Source organism: Rhea americana, unplaced genomic scaffold (genome assembly GCF_003343005.1).
Source record: "Rhea americana isolate MKP2758 unplaced genomic scaffold, rheAme1 scaffold_53, whole genome shotgun sequence".
Lineage (NCBI taxonomy): Eukaryota > Metazoa > Chordata > Aves > Rheiformes > Rheidae > Rhea > Rhea americana.
In genome coordinates, this window is record NW_028186679.1 from 4,829,023 (window position 1) to 4,850,614 (window position 21,592).

The window sequence follows — 21,592 nt, forward strand, 5'->3', positions numbered from 1 at the left end:
CTTGGTATCAGCCACTATCTTTAGCCATCCTGCTGCATGGTGACACTATATTTTGACAGCTGTTATCTGAATAATATTGGGTTGATATAACTACATAAAAATTTCCAAGGGCTTTCTTTCCCTGAATTTGTCTTAGAYATCCACTCATAATATGCAGTTTTACTGGTGGTGTTAGTTTCCATAGCACTGCCTGTCAGAGACCAGTCTGAGTCTAATGCCTTGAAGCTAAATTGTTATCTCCTTAGTACCTCAGTGTGGAGCACCTGCAGGCTTGATGCAGTTTTACTGTAGTTCCATGTGCAAGAATGGCACTAGCCTGTCSTGGGGGCAGACAACAAAGGAAAAGACCGAGGCCCGGATGTGACAGCTTGCGATGATAGAGGCAGGAGGGCTTCAAAGGGAGGAGGTTTAGTGTAGACCAGAAGGATAAAATGAAGGCAGAACCTCAGAGCCAAATCTTGTCTCTCTGTAGTGGGTGTGCAAAAGGGAACACAGTTACCCAGAGAATAAGACCAGATATCACAGGGAGACTACATCATGCACAGCCACCCCACAACAATCCKCTAGCCTACAGTTAAAGGAGTGTGTCACATCCTACAGATGAGATACTGAATCAGTTATTCTGCAAAACGATCTATTTCTTCCAGYACTCCAAGGCTGACTGTCAACTAACTGCTCTTGGCTGCATCACTTGGCAGCCTTCCCTGCTTAAACTAGCTGCAAGACAACTCAAAAAAATTTTGGAAAATGTGGTAGTCCAAACTAGTCTAGGGTAAGAAATAGAGTGACAAGAGGTGAYGAAAATAAAAAACATGTCAGAAAGAGTTCTAATATAAAAACTTAGAGGAAATTCAGCTCACAGACTAAAACATACATATTTATGTTTACATGTAGGTGTCTGGCAAGCTAGCTGTCTAAGTCCCCATTAAAGCTGATGGAGATCTACTCAGCGCAATTAGTGGAACCACACACAGCACATCTCAAAATATGTAAGACATCTTTCCTTGTCTCCAGCTGCTGTTCCTGGAGGGCATGTGCTTTCCACACATCCTGCATCTTGCAACTGTCAGGACTACAGGGATATCTCAGACACCCTACTGCATCACAGGTGACAACACATGCCCTTATGTGTGCAATTCGTGTCCCAGGTGGCTGGTCAGCTAAAAAGCAATAGGGTACATTGGCTATAAGGGGAATTTAGACGCCTAGCACATTTAATACACCTAAATGCAGATGTCTGATTTGAGTCTTAATTTGCAGCCGAACCCCACCCTAAAAATTTCGAGTATCTTAATAAAATCTGGATGAAATTYACCCAAAGATTCACTCTGCACACTAAGCTTTTTTTTATTTCTCTTCCCCCAACCTGGCTTCCCAGCTTTGTTTTTCGCTYGGATTTCTAAAAATGTAATGCAAAGATATAAGGTCTTTCTTCAAACAAATATGACTGAAAGGTGGAGAAAAGAACCTTTGCCCTATCCAGTTCACTGGCTTATTTCCTCCATGGTCAAATAAAAGAGAAAAATCTGATTTCTACTATCCTTCTTGGAGACTATGTGGCTTCATTCAATAACCTCCCATCATTTCTTCTGGAGGACTGTTTATGATTATCAGTGACATGGTGGGATATACACTTGCCTGTGTTCTGGGTAGTTAGGACTTTCCATAGATCAAAAAAAAAAAAAAATACTTTTTAAACTTCTTCTTCAATCTCTTCTATCTGTGTGAGTCATGTTAGGTGATCAGACTTTTGATCATAACCTAGTGTGGTCCTTCCATACTAGAGAATACATTGCACATTTTGAGAGTTAACAGTCCTTTCACCCCTTATTTGTGCATTAGCTTTGTTTATCACTATGTTTATCCCATTGCTAAACAGCAATTCCGCCACATCTTGTGATAGTTAGGTTGGATATCTTCTGAGAGAAATGCAATATCATGCTACTTGGGAGGCATATTCTATTGAAATGTTTAAAAACAAAACAAATCACACAATAAAAATGAAGTTGTGCACTGAAATGGCTCAAACACTATTTGGTATAAAGCATAAAACATAAACTGAACTTTTAAATAATATTTATAAATATCTTGTGCAAAATAATGTTTTCCTCCAATATATCATATTGAGAATGTAAACACTCTAACTAGGAAAGCAAAACACAGTCAAAAACAACTTTGATAAGTGCTGAATAACTTCAAATCTAGCTTGTTTGCTACAATTGGAGGAAGGGAGAATGAGCACTCATGTGACTGTGAGTTTATCCACATTTGGTAATCTAACTCTAATGCATCTAGATTCATAGGCGCAGCAAAGGTGTACTACACTAGATGTAAAACAGAATTAGATCCTGTAAAATAAAGCTTGGTTTCATAATACTTTTGTTGATGTAAGAACATTTAATAATAAAGTAAAAGCATTTGGTCTAGATATTTCTAAGAAATGCAAGTAAGGTATACCCTACATTGCATCATTAATTGTCTATCTGCATGTGTGAAAACAACATTTCCACTCTAACAAGGGTAATTTATTAGCTAGTCCTTGGGATGTAAAGTAGGATTAGACCTTTCATGCTCTCAGTGCATCCACACAGAGGGCTTGCATATAGAATACGTAACACATGAGGAAAGGCCTAAGCTAATAATGCTAATATCACTGAGAGTTCTGGAGAAACTTAGATATAATAAACATCTTTTCATTTAGTTTTTCCAGTATTACCAGGGCTCTTAAACTGAATTATCCTTTGTAAGTATAGTGTCAATTCTCTTGCACTTTCAGGAAAAATRTGGCTTTAGTCATAAACATTATTCCCATATCCCAGCTATCCATTGCCCCAAAGGAACCATCAGTTTGCGCCATGAACGTAGGCAACAAGACTTGCCTTTTCCACACACTTTCCTATTTGCTGCTCAGGATGCTTTTCAAACTTGCAGTCTAGAAAAGTCATTTCTCCTGACCTGATATTTATTTGGATGTCAGCTCTGTGGCATATTTCTCAGAAGTATACTGTGGAGGTCCAAGAGCTAAGGAAAGTTCTGATAGTGTTAAACTGTTCTGAGAGAAAGAAGAACAAGTACTGGCAGCGTCCTACTGCAAAGGACCCTTGGCAACATCAAGCATRTTCTGTTGTCCAGCATTCAAAGTCATAATTAGTTATGGGTCAAAAACATKCTGCGTTTTGACTGCTGAACAAAATAGTCTTTGAGCTTTAGTTTGTATTATGACATTGAGGTACCAGGTCTGGAAATGCCCAGGGGAAGCAGTATCTTTCTTTGAGATAAAATTATAATAAAGTGTTTGAAACCTCTGCAAATTAACTGCCCTTTATTGTAWGTACAAATATTGTAACCAGTTATGGCCAGACATATATCCTAAATCCCTATGGAAAACGTAAAAATGTGTATTTCTAACCCCAAGGGGGTTATAAAAACTACTATCTTAAAATTACAAACTGATTTGTAATTTCACAAACAACTCCTTAAAATTACAAGTGATTCTAAATTGTGCAATTATTTGCAAATTAGATAAATATAATTAAATGTGAAAATTATTTAGTTTAGCAAAYGGGCACACTGCATTCATCTTTTTAAAATGTCATAAAATCTGATAAAGTAAGAGCTCAAAAATGAAGGAGGTGAGTTAAGAGTTCTAGATGTGGAGTTTAAATTGTCTTTGAATTTGTTAATATCAAACCAACAAACAAAAAGAAGCAATTATAYGGAAGATATTTTTGGGGCAGATATTTTCAATTAAATTGATAGAGAAAGTCTACTGACTGTCATTACACTAACTTGGAGTTTAGCTGGAGAGAGTCCAATAGAATCAGAAGGTATGATACAAGAAAGCAATATATTTTGCCTTCTTCACTGTCAATAGAAARATAATTGTCTTCACAATAGCTGAATATGTGTAGAGGCTGAACTTAGACTGTATAAATGACTACTATTAGCTTTGTGTGCAGCTACTAAGCCAATCTATTTATTCTACAATATTTCCACCATTTTTTCTCTGAAGTACAGAATAGTTGTATCTCATTCCAGAAAGGTAAGAGAAAAGCTTAAATATGCCACAGTAATATTAAAATAAATAAATAAATCTAAAGCCTTGACCCATGAACTCTTGATTTTGTACTGTTATATAAGAGAAATTGAAAATTACCACTTGAAGGGAATTTTATTCTAGATACATCTGAGAGTCTGTTCCTGCTCAGGTGCTAAGTAAAAAAAGATTCACAAGCTGGTATACGCAAAAAACCTTATGAATATAAACCAGATGRGAGCAAAAAGAAAGTAGCACTACTCAGGCAAACCATATGACTGTATTATAATCCTAACTTTGCCCATGCATCATAAAAATACGTTATCTGTTATMTGAATTCTGTATTTTGCAAAAACACTTTAAATTTCAGCCAAAGTGAAAAGGCATTCAGAAAAGATTTCACAAAGTCTGTAGCTATTGCTTATTCTTGAAGCTCCACTTCAGTGCAGCTGGGGTACACTAATTTTGGGCAACATTTTTCATTATCTGACTTCCATTCAGGATTGAAGTTTTTAGCCTTTTTAGCCTTTAGAGTCTTAGCCTTTTTTAGACTAAGCAGGTAGTGAGACATGAGCTTTTTTAKAATAGGATAAAGCCCTGTGTGCACCATCCTGCATTTAGTTCCTGGCTATATCTACCTCATGCAAGGAAAGGCTCTGTCTGTTGTGATATCTGCTACAGAGAACAYATTTTCCTAAGTTCTATTGGTTAATTAAACATGGTAGCATTGTAAATGAGAATTTTAGTGTAGCTTTTCATTTTTATTGAGATATCAACAAATGTGCAATATGAAAATCTGTTCTAATTGGTACTTCCAGGATGGCTAGCTTGAGTCTATATAGTCCAAAATAAATCTATTCCCTTTCTGTTTAGGAAACATTRCTTCCTAGGTCTATAATATTGTACTTCCACCCAGAGACAGCTGTCATGGATTCCTGGTATCTTAATTGTGGATCTGTTACTGACTTATTACAGAGTTTTAGGCAAGTAACTGCCTSAAGTTTCTCCAGTGTGAAAGAAGAGCGGTATTTACTTAGCTTTTAACAACAAGAAAAAGTGTAAAATCAGAAATGAATACTAACTTGAACTCCTAATAACACACTTACAATATTAGCAATGCAAGAAAAATTGCATTGATGATAAAATAATCTAAAGTCCACCCAACTATGAGAACATCAAGGCAATTAGCTASGTATATTCTACCTTCCAAAAGTTCAGGGGCACATCAAAAAATATTTTAAATAATTTATTATTTCACATCCTATTCTCTCAGACAATGCTCATTGCTGGATGCTTCAGAGAAAGATATAAAGGTTTTGTTATTCAATTAGTTGTCCATAAGGAGAAATGTTTTCCTGTCTTCAGTAGAAAATTGCATTATGCACCAAAGCATGAAAAATTACATATTAGCTAGAATAACTGCCAAGGTTACTCCTAYTATGTGTCTGTAAAATTTTACAAATCTTACTATAGCTGTGAGAAGAATCTGTAAAAAGTGATGATATAAGCAATATTTTTTGGTCCTTAGAATACATTTCCTGACTGCTCTCTCCCTTTTTATTCATTTAGTTTAAGTCTAGCTACATTGCTGAATTCTACAAAATGTTTTGTGAATCAGACATTTGTGCCAGAAAGATTAAAAAGCTTGTCTGGAAGAAAATAAAACAGACTTATCAAGGCTGCATCTTCTACTATTTAACTCACAAATGACCAGGAATGTGTGTAAGTAAAGGGACGAGACACTTYGATAATGATATGAAGTTATTTAGGRTGGTAAGAAAGAAATAACTAGAAATAACTACAAAGAATAGCAGAAGTCTGTTCTGAGGCTGAAGTTGCTTGAAGAGKAAGTGTCTAGTGGTTTTTATGTGCTGTAGGACACCCTTCCTGACTCCCAACCACCATTCCGGAGGAGAAAACTTCCCCATAAGAACTGTATTATATCTACCAGCCTCAAGCAGATGTTTCAGGAGCCTTGTGTGATTAAAATGGAACTTAACATCCGTGGTTAAGCAGATAAATCACATCCTGAGTGACTGACAATGGATTATAATGTTAAGTGAGTTACATGATACAATTTCACATATAAATGATGAGCTCCAAGCTGACCACATTACTCAGGAGTTAGTAAAAGATGCAGGGAACAGGAGGCATGGGGAAAACCGAGTTGCTGCCTGCTGGCTTGTAATGCCCATAGGAAGTAATAAGGTATTTCATAGGAAACAAGGCTAGAATTGTAACTCTTCCACGTTCAGGGCTGCTCCTGGCCTCCTGCAGATATAAACTGCRCCTTTGGTGGAGCAGAGTCTAACTCAAGGATCTAGACACACTGCAGAGAACAACAGAAGAGTCATAAATAGTATTAAAACAAAACCTTCTTTTGTATCTTCCTACACATACGATTATCGTAGGACAATCAAAACTCTGAATTCCCCTATACATCACTATTCAAACAGTGAAGAGTTAGTCAGCACCAGTTTAAAATCATGTTTATTGTTCCTCAAGGTCAGCATTTTAAGAGGCTCTCAGTGGCTTGCCACTCCAGCGTTGTTGCTAAGTAGCATCATGTGGACAGTCAGTCAGCAGCAAATGACAATGCTAACTTTTAAAATGCTTTTTTTGTAGTTGTCAAGCACTCTCTTTCAGCCTTTAAATACTACTTCATATTTGTCCAGAGGAAAAAGAAAGAAAACAGAAATGTATGTTTTTAAATATTTAGAACTTCAAAGAATGGATGTAGAATCATGGAACTGTTATTTTTTAAAGTCAGAATCTCTGCTGTAGGTAAACAGATGTGAACAGCTAACAGTTCTACTCTATTTAATCCTTATACGACATCCATCGTCATGGTACTCTACTTTCTGCAGAAATAACAAGCACACAACACCTCAGGATACTTGTGTGTTATGCAGTCAGTGTCATTGTTCATGAGAGTAAGAAGCATCTCTCTCGCTGCATGGAATACAACATGCTCTGGTTTAAAAACAGAGAAAAGATCTTTAAAAGAAATTGATTTTTTTTTTCAAATGTAGTTTGTCGAGTTTACAGAAAAGCCATTGCAGATTGGTATGCCATGGAAATTATAAAGGAAGCTCTTAAAGCTGTGAGAAAGTAAGCTGAATAACCAGATTTTCTTTGAGTAAGGAGAAGCGGAGGAAAACATTATGACAGTTACTATTCACCATGCTATTTCAAGTAGCTAACGCCAAATAAACACTGCTTGCAATTCCTGAGAAAAAACATGCTTAAATACAACAAAGAGCGCATATTATCTAGACGGAAAAATATGCATCAGCATCAATTCTGCATTGTCATACTATAAAGACAAGAATCCTTAAAAGCCAAGAATCAGGTTCCTAGAGAGGTAACAGATTGTGTTAACTTTGCCAATCAATATTCTCTCCAAATGGAGACAAGAAAGCAGCAGCTGCTCTGCATCCTCAGAGACTTTCAGTAAATTTGAACAACGGATAGAAGTGTTTCATTCKTGATTGCAACTCTGCATATTAACAGAGAGGACTACGAGTCAATTTTTTTTCAGCGGATCTCCACAATCATTCTAACTGTCTCTGGTATACCAAGTTATACCACGGATCACTTTTCACAACCTCAAGTATGGATTCTGCTACTCTTCAGAACATTTCCGCTCATGGGAGTAGATTTCATACTTAGATTTCAAAACCCCAATTTCAAGCAATGATCCAAACAAGTGCTGCTACTAAAAACCAGCTGTAGGTTGGAACCCTCAGTGGCTAATTCAAATCCTTGTCCGGGATGAGTGGAAATTGTTGATGCAGAAAAGACTTTATGCTAGGAGGATGAATTCAGCTATTATTTCAAAGTGTTGTGAATCTACAAAGTTTACAAAATACATCTTAGATGAGCTACACCAAGAAATCAGTCCCTGGTGGCTTTTCCTGAGATTTTAGTAGCTTTTTCATTATGTACATCATAAAAGTATTTTGGAACATCCTTTACTATAAAAATCAAAGCTTTTTAAAGTTTCCAATGTTGCCACAGGGACTTRTCTCTGCCATTAAGTGGATAGAATCTGAAAACATCAAAAAATAAGGAATCAGAAATCTCAGCAACTGCTCTTCTTGGGATAACATTCATATAAAACTAAAGTTTAAAATGTCAGTCTCATTTGTAATAAATTCCTGTAACTGTTTTTTGATGAAAGTGGGAAGGCAATAGTACGTACTGTAAGGATTTGGTGACTTATCAGGGATATATCTGCAAGACATTGCCTATATCTTTTCTGTTTGTCTTACATGCAAAGTACAGTGTAATTTCTTAGGTTTGAGGTATTTTCATTAGCCTTATTTCCCAGTGTCTGAGCAATGCTTAATGATATCCTAAAGGGGAAGGCTACTCATTAGCAGCAGTAATAATGCAAAACAGCTCACACAAATTAATGATCCATTCTCCCTGCACTCCCTGACACTGGGAAATATTAACTTTGTTTTATCAATCAGAAAGACGAAGACGTGAGACAAAATTACTTGCCACTGTCATGGAGGAGGTCTGTAGTAAGCCTAAGAACAAAATACATCTCCTAAATTCTACTTCCAAGGTTTAAATTTCAGCAGTTCTGCTGGTAAATGTGGAGAGCCTCTCTTTCACCATTTGTGTCCAAGCAAATATTACTAAGGAACGGTCCCTGTGCCTTCAAGAGCAGTTCTTACTTTGGATCCAGTAGTATTCATCCCATTCAGAACTATAACAGCACCAAAGCCAGCACCTCATCACAAGGGAATAGGATGTATATGCTGCCTGAACAGTAGCTCTCAGTAGGGGTTCCCACTAACTAAAAACCATCAGAGCCACCACTGTGTACTTCCCCCTGGCCTTATGACAGTCTGTGCGCATTGTCCTACTCCTTAGTTTTTGATTTTACAATAACTATATTTTACAAATAACTGTTGACAAATAAATTTGACTGAATTAAGTAGGATAYTGTTTAAGTAAACATGCCTGGACTTAGGTCCTGTAGGTTCACAAGAGTTGACTCAATACTCAAACAGTAGTTTTGTAGCACAATTTGATTAACATTCCAAAAGCTTATTGCTTCAATGTCTCTTTAACAAGAGACATGTTCCTTTTTTGAARGAGGGACAGAGAAATCAAACAAATCAGACAGCAATTCTGCTGTTTATTCTTTCYAGACTTAACAGACACAGATTGTTCACCTGTAATGAAAACGTACCTGCAGGAGGCAATGTTGTGGGCTCTGCTGGTAAAAACTCCTGGGCTGGTAAGCACTCCCTGGATAACGTGAGGTCGTCAAGCGCTATGTTCCCCGAGGGACCTTTTCCAACAGTCCCTTCAAAGATGACTTGGAAATCTTCATCTCCATCCAAGGTCAATGCCTTGCTCTGCCAGAAATTTCCCTGGTTTCCTGTGAGACTAAGGAGGATTTTTTCTTGTTCTGTTGTGGTCCTCTGGTAGACAATCAATGATCCAGTGTGAGCTCCATACATATAGTAATAGAAAAGTATCTGTAAGCAAGAGTAAGAAAGAACAGTAACATCAAGTATACAATAGGTGATTTCAAACATATTCTACTTATCCTAATGTTTAAATGAAGCATCCTTAGYAGCATTCAGAAGAGCTCTAACTTTGCTGATTCAAACACAATTTAATTAAAGAACACACAAAAAAGACTTACTAGTGCAAATTTTTGAACTATTCCATTAACCAAAAGATACTTGGAAGCCAACATTGTAATACTTCAACAGTTGATTTTGCATTTCTTTTGAATAACTCTTGTACACAATTGTGAAAGAAAGAAAACACTTTATAAGAAAACAGGGAAAGGGAGCAGTGTCATTTACAATATGGGAAGAACTTCAGTTTACCAACTGTTACATTTTTCTGGGTATAAAAGTGCTTGTGATATACTATGGAGTGCTTAACTACAAAATCTTCTCTAATCTAACATAAGAACTTCTATATAGGCCACAGGAMCACAAAACAGAAAATAAAATAAAAAGTGTGAGGTTCCAGAATTAGAAAATCGTGAATTTTTTGAGGGAAAAGGGGGAAAGCAGGGATTATAAAATACTGAAGTTGGGTCAGGTATATAGAGAACATTAAAAATTGCTTCTGTAAGTTATTTGCAACTCAAGAGGATAGGAAGAACAAAGGGATAGTTATATTGATCAATATAATACTTAATCTAGTTCAATATCTTATTTTTGACAAAGATCAGCATATTTCCAAGAATGATGTAAGACCACAAAAGAAAGCAATTCATGTTATAATATGCAGGAACATGTCTACAGCTCAAATTTCTCCCTAGTCTCACACATGGCACAAACCCTGAAGAATGAAGATTCTATCTTATTTATTACAGCTATAAAAGCATAATAGCAAATATTGTGTTACTCATATAAATGTAAAATCATCTTCCTTTTTGTTACCTTGTGCTATGGGATTCCATAAGCTTCTTCAGTCTTTTGAATTGTACAAATATCTATTTTATACATAAAAAGGCTACATTTATATTTAGTCRATTTTCACTAATTATTGAACACTAAAGCCACCAGGGGATTTGTGTTACAATTCTTTTAAAAGTTTTATTACAGCCACTTTCAGAATATCTCCTGTGTAATGAAGTAGAAAAATTTAATTTTTATCTGTCAGAGTTCGTATGGAAGTACTTCTATTCATCTGCTCATTTTTTGTCCTATGATTATTCTGTTTCCCTTAAAATCCTTCTATTAAAAGATTCTCTATTCAATATGTATGTGTATCATTAAATTATATAATGCTTTCCACACTTTCAGGACTAATCCTTTTTCCTTTTTACTACCACTAAACACTTTCATTTTTTTGATCAACAGTACATTCAGAGCACATATTTCCATAGAGCTATCCACCACACTGCTTCCAATTGGCTACCGYTCTTTTCAAAACTACTAAACTGTTTTGTATGTTTATCTTTCTTTCATGACCCTTGAATTCATCATTTTTTTCTTCATATTACTTTTAAGGCTTCACATTGATTTGCAGTACTCATTTCAAATAYACTGAAGGAGTATATATATATGTTTATGTAGAAGTCAACATACTAATGTTCTGTTCCACCACACCCTTTTTAGGTCTATTATACAGTGGTAATGTCAGTYCCGAAAACAACTGTGTACAAATTTAGTTTTTAGCACTGTGCCCAAGTCTTTTCAGGATTGAAGCCCTGTGCGTACAACCCATGCTTGAGCTAGGTTTCCATTATCATGTATGTGAACAACTCAAGACCACATTCAATTCGCTTTCAACCAGAACATAGGCGAGATCTCTAGTCTTAGGTCTCCAAGGTTCCCAGAACATTGCCATTCATCATTTGACTGCTTAATCTTTTCAGGTCTCTCTTAAAGAATATATCATAGATTGTTGAAAGTTAAAAAAATTGTACCTCCTGATTCTTTATTTTTGTAACTAATTTTCTGATACTGTAATAAACCCAACAAGGTTATAACTATGGCTATAARCAATGCTGACTGAATGATATTTTCACCCACAAAAGTCATGATATTCTTTACCCAAGATTCCAGGGAAACATACAGCTTAGACTGCTCTTCATTTGTTCCCATTGCTTTCAACTGTCCTAGTAATTCCTCATTTCAATTCCCGTGTTAAAAAAAGTTATGTTTTAATCCCTTGCCCCTTCTTTAGTTTTTTTTTTTTCTCTCTAAATTCTTTGGTTTTGGAAATCCTTTCCCAAATTCACTCAGAAATTGCTAAGCCCTTCTGACTTYGCTAATTTTCTAAGGTTTTTCAAAATTTTCTTTTCTTAGTTTTCTAAAACCGAAAAACTCCATTTCCCCAAGCCACAGTTCATCCATTTACACACCACAGTCCTCTCTATTTAAATAGTATATAAAATGTTTTTAGCAATGACTAGTTTTAATTTTAATTTAAAAATAAATACTAATCTTATTAGTAATTAAATTTTTAGTAAGTATTAATTTTTAAACTTTCCATTTTTACTTGACTSCAATGCTGAAAGACTGAGATATTATTCATTTTTTCCTAGACACTTAAAGATTGTGAGACTCTGAAAGCAGTAAATGTATACATGCTTGAAAAATACCATTTTTAAATGTCACGTAGTTCAACAGTTTGAAAAACTCACTTTTTCAGCTTTTTGTGCCTATAGAAGCTTCTATTAGGTGTTTTGARTAATTGTCTCAGGAGGCTACAAATTATCATCTTAGTAAAGAATCTAAAAGATGTATCAGAACTAGCAACACTTTTAATCCAGGTTGGCAAAGAAGTGATCAGGCTCAAATCATAGCAATATACTGTAGTGCTTTAGAAAATAAAAGGTTTCTTTTCTCCATTTTTTAGAGAAGATTCATTGATAATATCTTCTGTCACAAATCCTTCCATCACAGTTGAACTCTTTTATAGTGAATTGTTGCTGTATTTATATATAGTTTCTCCATTAAAGCACAAACCATTATACAGATTTAGGCTACTCAGAGCTAGGTTTGTGTAAGACACATTCTAAATCACGTGTTGTTTTCAYTATTGACTACATCTGGGTCTTCCAAAGTGCTTAATTAACTACACAAATAATTCTTCTTCTCCAGTAGTTGGCAGAAAGATGTACATTTTCTTATGATTTCAAGATAGAAATAAAATCAGGCCCTGACACTTCAACATGCTTGTTTTTCTCAAGAAATCTCACTGATTATCTATCTTAGGAGCAATCTAGAAACCAAAGTCTGTATTCCTGCTAGTACCACACTTCCACATACCTTGCAGTTTTTACTCCTTCTGCTTATCATAGGACTAGAAATCCTGGCTTTTTCTTCTGGCAACTGAGGGAATGAACTCTTTATAAAAATGTAGTGTCCAGATGGCTCTTGCAAAGTATGATCAGCAGCTGGTCCAGTGCCCATTTTTGGAGTACTGCTAGTTCTGAGCTTCCAGTCAAAGTCATCRTTTTCATCTTGCTTCCAGCCACAAAGATCAAACTCAAAATCACAACGCCCAATAGCTGTGCCTGAAAGACATTTGCACACACATGAAGAGAGAATATTTTCAAAAGCTGTTATGCAGCATAAACTATAACCTAGAAAACAAATTATCCACAAAAAAAGCTTTCATAGGAAAAAACACCCATGTAATTAAATAAATAGAGCATTTTTAATGTTCTAGGATATAATATTGGGACAGACAAAACTGTTTATACGTGAGGTAGATGTCTACATTCTTATTATACTCAATAGAGTTCTAGGTATAAAAGTAACCAATTTTCGAATCTATTTTAGAGCAAGCTGACTGGCTCTTTATATTCTTAGAGGCAGAGGCCAATTGGTGACTATAGGGCTACCTACAGCATCTAAGACATTTGCAGAAAACCAGCTGCTTTTTGGAGAAATAGTTTAAGGCCAGGTGAGATCCGGGAACAGAATCCCACCCAACTGACTGTACTGAGCACTGCGGAGACATGGCCTCCATATAGRCACGTACAAGTAACACTCAAATGTAGCTGTGACAACTTTGAGCTGGACCTAACCATGGTTAATTTATTTTTGGTAAAAATACTCTTAATGATTAAGTTTTTCCAATAGGATTAATGACTCCTCTGTAACCTCTTGTTTAAACTAACTTTTTTCTGTTTCCTTCCTAAAGAATTCATATGCACATTTTATTAGYCAATATGCAATCATAGATGATTATCTGTACTTTTCCTTGAATWTTATTTAATGCCTAGAAAAGACAGTAAGCTAACATTAATTGCTTGATTTTTATACAACATAAAATGCATGCTCTATAACTATTTTCTGATGTAGAAAGTCAAAACAGCCAGCAYGATAAGTCTATTCCACACATAAACTAAGATTAAGTCAATTACACTATTACAAAAATTTAAGTTACATTTTCTTTTTTCTGTATTCCTCTATAACCTCATTATAATGATTACCAAGCAAACCTAAACTTGCTGAAATAAGCTGGAGTCCTGTCAGAGACTTCAAGAGACTTTTGACTGTGCCCTGAATATTTTTACTATTATTACTGGAAAGTAAAGTGCTTTGAAGACAAATCTGGAAACTGAATGGGTCATTTGGTCTGACAATGTAAAAAAGGACAAAAGCTTTCTACTAAAACATAAACATAACCTGAGCCTCTTCTGGCATCTGATAAAGTTCAGCAAGTTAGAAGTAGCTTTATTTAATTGGCAACTGGTCAGAAGCCTCAGTAAGGAAGCCAAGGAGTTAACATCCATGGAATCCACACATGGACATTCCTTTAATTACTTAAAAATTTCATCTCTAGTTAATAAAAAAACCTCTCATGCATACATCTGACTTTTATTAAAGGTATATTCTCAAGAATCAAGTCCTTAAGGTGCATAAGCATTTAATATCCATGTTAATGCTTTATATATTGTGTGAACTATTTAATCTAAATTTAGATATCCCTGTAGGGTCTTTCTAYAGAGAAAAAATGCATATCTACAAGATAATTTATCTAATTAACTTAAACAATTAATTTAAATGATATGAACCTGAGCCTGGAAGTAAGTCTTTACACTGAAGAAAAAAGGCAACTTAGGTGGCTTGCTTAGAAGTCTAAGTTACTGCAGAGAACTGTGCAATTGTACCCTAAATCTTAAGTACAAGACATGTCTATGAGAAACCGTGAACTCTGAGTAATGAAGTATAAACTCAAAGCTAATCTTTTTGTCTGTAAAGCAGTGACACATGGATGACAAATTAGTCTACTAGATGAGAGTTTAATATTTAAGAAAATCTTACACTGATCACAAGTGATCTAATGAATCTTTGTAACAAAACAAGTAATCAAATGGAGCAAAAACTATATTAAGTTATAGCCTTTGTATTTGCAGAATTTGAAAACTATAATTTCAGTCTACAACTGGGAAAATGAGCTTTGAACTCTGGATTTTCCTGTTAGTTGACCAAACTAATGAGGAAGATGATTTTGAGAATTGCAGTTGGCAACACTGATGCTCTATGCTTTTTTTTTCTTTTTGCCAATTTCATAATGTAATATAGCACTTTGGGAATTCTATGTTATTAAGTAATGTTATTTTTAAATAGGTCATTTTTCATAACACAGGAAGAAAGAAACTGAAAATCACGTGACAAAGTTTAACTGCTTGGTAGGATGCTGTGTTTCTTTATACAAATTCTCTTTAAAGAGCTTGAAATTGAAGAAACTCCTCATGGAGAAAAGGCAGCAGGTTCTCTTCTCTCACTATTGCATCTTACCTCAGAATCTATATCTAGAGTTTTACATGCTCCACTCCTGATCTAGCTGTTGCACAAAAGGATGGAAATTTCATGCTCTTGATGCTTCTCTTCTCCCTGATGTATGACCTAGAAGCTTGAGATGATACATGTGCATGAGCTGGAAGGACTTTTCTCTGATGGACACTTAACACAAGGTGACTATATCCCTTTGTAATTAGTTGAACAAATTAATATAAGCATTATTTACCTAATGTGAAATTTATTCTTATATATACGGAAATAAAAACTGTTCTGAATGAAACTAAAAATGATGGAACTCATCTGCAGGTGACAAAAGCTACATCTAAGTGAACAAGACATACAGAGCTATAGGAACATATCTGTAGATCAAAAGGCCTGGTGCTGAGGACATAATGGAGGAGGGGTTAGCTAGAGGGGTGTCTTCAGACAACCTCTAGACTGATCCTATGGGAKGAACAAACATTTATTAAACTACATTAGATGCCCTCCTGGAACTCATCTTTCAATTTATTTTCTAGTGAAAGGAGATTTGTTCATCTCATGGTAAATAGAAACAACTAAGAGGTTCACTTCAGAAGCACACTGTTGAGCTAAACCAAGCATTAATCAAGTGCAAACAAAACCCAAATGTCTGACAAGTGCAGCCGCCTACACTGGCACTCATTTCAGATTGCGAAAACACTACTGCCCAGAGCCCTTTTCACAAACTTTAATTTATTAGATCTCATTAAACACCATTTCARCCTCAGGGAGGGATGCACATCTCAATCTAACCAGAGCTGCCTCCTGCTCTGATGCACTAGTATCTTCAAACAGCACAAGATGGACTCTGGAAGCTTCTGAACTACGTCAAAGCGCTACTACCGCCACATTACCTTTCCAATGCTGTTATGGATGTTTCTGTTCTCATGTCTTTATAGCAAGAAAACAGTACTAATGACATTACAACATTTAAAGAAAACTCCAAGCCAGGACCGCTCATTCAGTAACAATCTCATGGAATAAYTCCTAAACACTGGACTCCTCAGTGTGTCTGTTAAAATGTATACTTACTTTACAGCATTGAAGTCCAAAGTCATGTATCTAACTAAAAACAGCTCTCTAAAAGGAAACAAAAAACCAAGGCACAGATCTCTCCATAATAATGTGAAAGCTTTATGAGGTGCAGTTTATATTTCAACAACATTGGCTTTGTCGAGATACTTTGAATTACACTTAGTGAGTATCATCTTGTGATATGGTCCTATTAAAATGCTGAGGTTTTAGGTATATTACAAAGACTAGGGACTAAATTCTTTTAACACTGTGCAGAAGGATTTCAATAACCAAGTTATGATGACTCTGTGCACATAGGAAACAACAGTATCTACAGCTAGAGCTAGTCAGCCATGAAGATCTACTGCTAAAAGCCACTTTGGAGATATATTTAAACTGCAGAGTTTTCATGCCTTTTAAACACAATTGCCATGCTTGGCCAAAACTGCCTGCTTGTAATTTCCTTTGCTTTGATCTGTCATGCTTCGGCCTACTAAAGCCTTCCCCAGACTTCTGAGGTTGAGGATTTCAAGCTATTGTTCTGTGGCTCAGTGGTGGTAAAACAACTCCACTCTGATGGCGGCATGCAATGGAAAAGTATCACAAAGAGTAGAAAGTTGCACATCCCACAGTTATCTTGTCTTTGAAAGCTGTCTGTCTTATGAAGAACTGTGAAAACAGCATTACCTTTTTTCTGYGTTAATTAGGGCACAAGGCTTACATTCAGAAAGCTAGGAAAATGCCTCCTAGCTGAGAAATTGGCTCTGGGACAGTGCTGGATTATGTATGACCTGAACATAAAATCTTTTTGACTGTCTGTGAAAAGAGTTGAATAGAACAAATGCAGCACAAAACTAAACACTGTGATGACAGCAGAACCCATCTCTTGGTAATCATAAATATTTATAGGAATAGCAGCATAAAAGTTAAAATTCTGTGTTGTTTTCCTTATACGTTTATATTTCGAAATGACAGATTTTTTTTTTCTTCCAAACCACATTAGCAATCAGTCCAAACCCATCAACCCCATACTTCAAGCTTAGCTGAAGTCTCATTATCAACTGTGGAACTAGAAATTTGGGTTAACATAGCGAAACTCATAGAAGCATTTGCCTGTCATAAGCTCCTGGAGTTAATTTTTTTTTCACAAATATTTTTCTTTACCACTAAGCCACAGATCCTGACTGTTTTATAGTCTTTATTCTGAACCGAGACTGCAAGAGTAATCATTCTGCTTTAATATTTACATAGAAATATTCAYGGAGGAGATGGAGTAGTAAAACAACAGGACAATCATCCTCGAATCTAATCTTATGAGGCCCCTTCCTCACTGCTAACGAATTAACAACTTTCCCTGCTCCCAAAAGAAAAACCTGTCATACTATAAATGTGTTTAGTCACCAGCAACAAGAGATGATTTATTTTTATGCCTTAAAAATGAAAACAAAGTCAGTCAGACTCAATTTATTCTGCGCTGGTAAAATGAATGCACAGGATTGGAAATGTAAACACAAATTTTCTATTTTATTATTTTTTGGACCTTGCCTTAAAATGCAATCTGAAGTGTATTCATAGATAATAGTCTTCACTCAAAGCAATAGGAGTCAACAATGTCTTGGAAATATATGCCACATATGTATAGATTGGCATTTCTACAGCTCTTCCACCAAATTTGCAAAGAAGAATATTTCCTGAAGAAATATTTTTGGGATATTTTCTCATCTTGTTCATCTTGACCTGATAATCAAATTTTAAAATACAAGAAATGAATATAAAAAGTTTTATATTAACAGAAATTTCCTAAGAGCAGAAGTAAGCTGATGAACTATTTGTTATGCACCACAGGTTAGATCTGGCTACAGGATCGTCCAGCTTTCTTCAAAGGAAAGTTAAATTGTAGATTCATACATCAAGATTTAAATGAGCAATGTGGCCACAATTTATGCATTTTTAAATCACCTTCTTAAAACAATTCTATGGAAAACAAGAGATGATTTATCCAGCACTTATCTACAACCTAAAAAAGTAATCTGTTAATGTTTTTAGTAGGGAGTGGAAAGAGTCAGGCACCACTGACAGCAGTAAAATCAGAAGATCTGTTGCAGAAATAATGTATTTGACCAGAAAATAAATAGTAGTAAATAATAGGAAAAGTGGAAAACACACTTGTTCATGAAGCTATAATAAACAGTTTTCCTATTTAGAAACTGGAAAATAATTACAGAATAAAAAGAAACAGATGAAAATCTTTTTATATTTCCTATTATACACGAAATGGCAGAAAACCATGCATTACTATTTTTGCAAAAAAGGAGTGTTTTCAGCAAGTGCCATAATATTTATTTCTACCTTATTAAATAGATATGCAAAGGTATCACCAGTAGAAGAAACCCAAAATTCTCCAGTACATTGTGGACACTTAAAATAGCATACCTATTTCAAGAGGGTTGTGATCAGTAGCCAAAGTCTTGGAGGACAGTAGATAGTGGTGTATCCCAGGGGTCAATATGGGCTCCAATACTGTTCAACATCATCATTAATGACTTGGATGAAGGGACAGAGTGGCTCCTCAGCAAGTTTGCTGATGACACAGAACTGGGAGGAGTGAGTGGCTGACTCAGCAGAAGGCTGTGCTGCCATTCAGAGAGACCTGGACAGGTTGGAAAATTGGGCTGAGAGGAACCTTATGAGGTTCAACAAGGGCAAGCGCAGAGTCTTGCACATAGGGAGAAATAATCCCATGCACCAGTACAAGCTGGAGGCTGACTTGCTGGAAAGCAGCCCTGTGGAGGACCTGGAAGTGCTGGTGGATGACAAGTTGACCATGAGCCAGCAATGTACCTTTGTGGCCAAGAAAGCCAATGGTATCCTGGGGTGCATTAGGAAGAGTGTTACCAGCAGGTCGAAGGAGGTGATTCTCCCCCTCTAGTCAGCCCTGATGAAGCCCCATTTGAACCCCATGGGCATACTGGAATGAGTCCAGCATAGGGTTACAAAGATGATTAGGGGACTGGAACATCCCTCATATGAGGAAAAGCTGAGAGAGCTGGGAGTATTTACCTGGGAGAAGAGAAAACTGAGGGGGGATCTTATCAATGTGTAGAGGTATCTGAAGAGAAGATATAAAGAGAATGGGGTCATATTCTCTTCRGTGACACCCAGCGACAAGACAAGAAGCAATGGGCAAAAATTGAAAAGCATGAAGAAAACGCTTTTTTACTGTAAGTGACTGAGCACCAGGACAGATCACCTAGGGAGGCTGTGGAGTCTCCATCTTGGGGGTATTCAAAAGCCATCTGGACAGGGTCCCGGGCAGCCTGCTCTAGCTGACCCTTCTTGAGCAAGGGAGTTGGACTAGATGATCTTTAAAGGTCCCTTCCAAACTCAGCCTTCTGTGATACTTCACTGTAGAAGTTTTACCCTGGAAGTGACCCCTGTGCTTTTAAAGCAGCTTCTGTGTTGTAAAGTTTCGTGTTAAAATCTAGTCAGTAAAATTTCATCCAATTTTTTCCCTTAAAAGCAATGAGTAAAAGAACATCTTGCACCAAAACACTTTCCTTTTGGGACCATTTCAATTCTTCACTCTTCCAATGGGGAATCAGAATGAAATACTTAATTTAGGGGTTGCAAAACTAAATCCAGACATCCTATTTGCACTATTTGATTCATAATGCTTCAATTGCTATCTGACTGATGGGAAATAGACAAATCGGTGAACTCAAACTCACAAAGAAAGGTTTTAATATTTCAGAAAACAAATGCCAAAATATGAGAAACTTTTCCAAAGAGTAATTCCAACTTGATAGACTCATTTTTAGTAGCAGAAGATCAGAACTGGTCCCCAAATAGCTAAATGATATACTTATTCCTGCTGTGCAAACCACTAAGAATTTTGTCAGCATGAGTATCAGTGAAAAATAACAGTCTCTTTGCTGTGTTATATCAGCATACCTTTGCTTCATAGATTTATATTCACTGAGAATTTGATGCACTGTGTTCATAAGCTCAATAAAAATGAAGCAGCTATTAATGTTATACCAAACAATTCAGATCTGGTTTTGTGAGCATTTCCAGAGATACGACTATAAAAAAGAAGTGTTATCACACTTCTTTTAACAGTATTCTGTGATGCATTTTTTCAGAGAAGCGCCCATTTGATATAAAATATCAATCTTTGAATCCTGCGCTACAGATGCTACTTCCTGATATCTCTTGTGAAAAATTAAAATGTTTGCTAGGAGACCTGACAATCCTTGAAATATCAAAGGAGGTTGGTTCCTCGCATCCCATTTTTCAAAATATTTTTTTACTCTTAATACTCTCTTTTCTTATAGAAAGTAGGAGATACTTATTTTGCTTCTAAAGATAGCCTCTTTCTGAATTATTTTAAGAAATTCAGTAATAGCACTTTTTACTTTCTATCATGTGATTTCAAATTAAATAATAATTTAAAATCCTTAAACGTGAAGTAATATAATTAAATTATTACCTTCATGTTTGCCTTCTTAGCTGATGAGCTACTAACAGTATTCAGGCCTCAACAATTCACAGCAGGCACAGTTATTTATGATAATTAGAATTTAAAAATATTATACTTACTACAAATGTTAGGGTTCTCATCTGAGTTATCTGCACAGTGATTTACAAAATCACACAGGTTATCCCTTGGGATGCAGTACTTGTTGGCACATGTGAATTCCTCTAACGTGCAAGGTCTGTCTGGGATGAGCAAAGGGGAACAATCTTCAAAGGTAATATCATCCACTGCCACATCTCCCATGTAACTGACACCACGTTTTGCCCTGAAAACAACCTAATAAAAATCACAGATATCTCAGTAAAGCACTGATAGATATATTAAAGCTTAGGCTTAGTAAAGCAACATGATAGAACAGAGACTGTGATGGTCCTTGCAAGTCTTTCAATATGGAGCCATCAGCTCTTACTCCTAGAGCATGGTCCTGTGTAGACATGTAGCACTACTTGTACAGATCTGTCACTGTGTTGAAGGATCACCATCTAACATCAACCAAGTACAGAAGAGAGAAGGACTAACACAAAAGGTACTAGTTCCTGCTCTTCTTGAATTAACAGAGAGCTCCACTTACACGTGCAAAGTAAGCAYGAAAAATATTAGTCTTTCATCAGTTACTTCCATGAATGTAACAAGAATGTTAAAGCCTCATTAAAAGCCATCCTAGACAGATGACTGCATTCGCTTTAGCTTATCTCACTATTGTCGCTTATAATYTTGTACAAACTACTGCAA

General features: G+C 36.0%; 1 protein-coding gene across 2 annotated transcripts in view; it reads right to left on the bottom strand.

The window, feature by feature from the left end:
• MALRD1 (MAM and LDL receptor class A domain containing 1) overlaps positions 1 to 21,592 on the bottom strand; it is a 278,483-nt gene that overhangs the window by 141,954 nt on the left and 114,937 nt on the right. For both annotated transcript variants that reach the window (XM_085318263.1, XM_085318262.1), the window contains 3 exons: positions 20,923 to 21,136; positions 12,802 to 13,049; positions 9,246 to 9,537 (listed from right to left, as the gene is read on the bottom strand). In XM_085318263.1, coding sequence (XP_085174389.1) covers positions 9,246 to 9,537; positions 12,802 to 13,049; positions 20,923 to 21,136 — 754 coding nt within the window. The remainder of the gene's footprint in view (positions 1 to 9,245; positions 9,538 to 12,801; positions 13,050 to 20,922; positions 21,137 to 21,592) is intronic.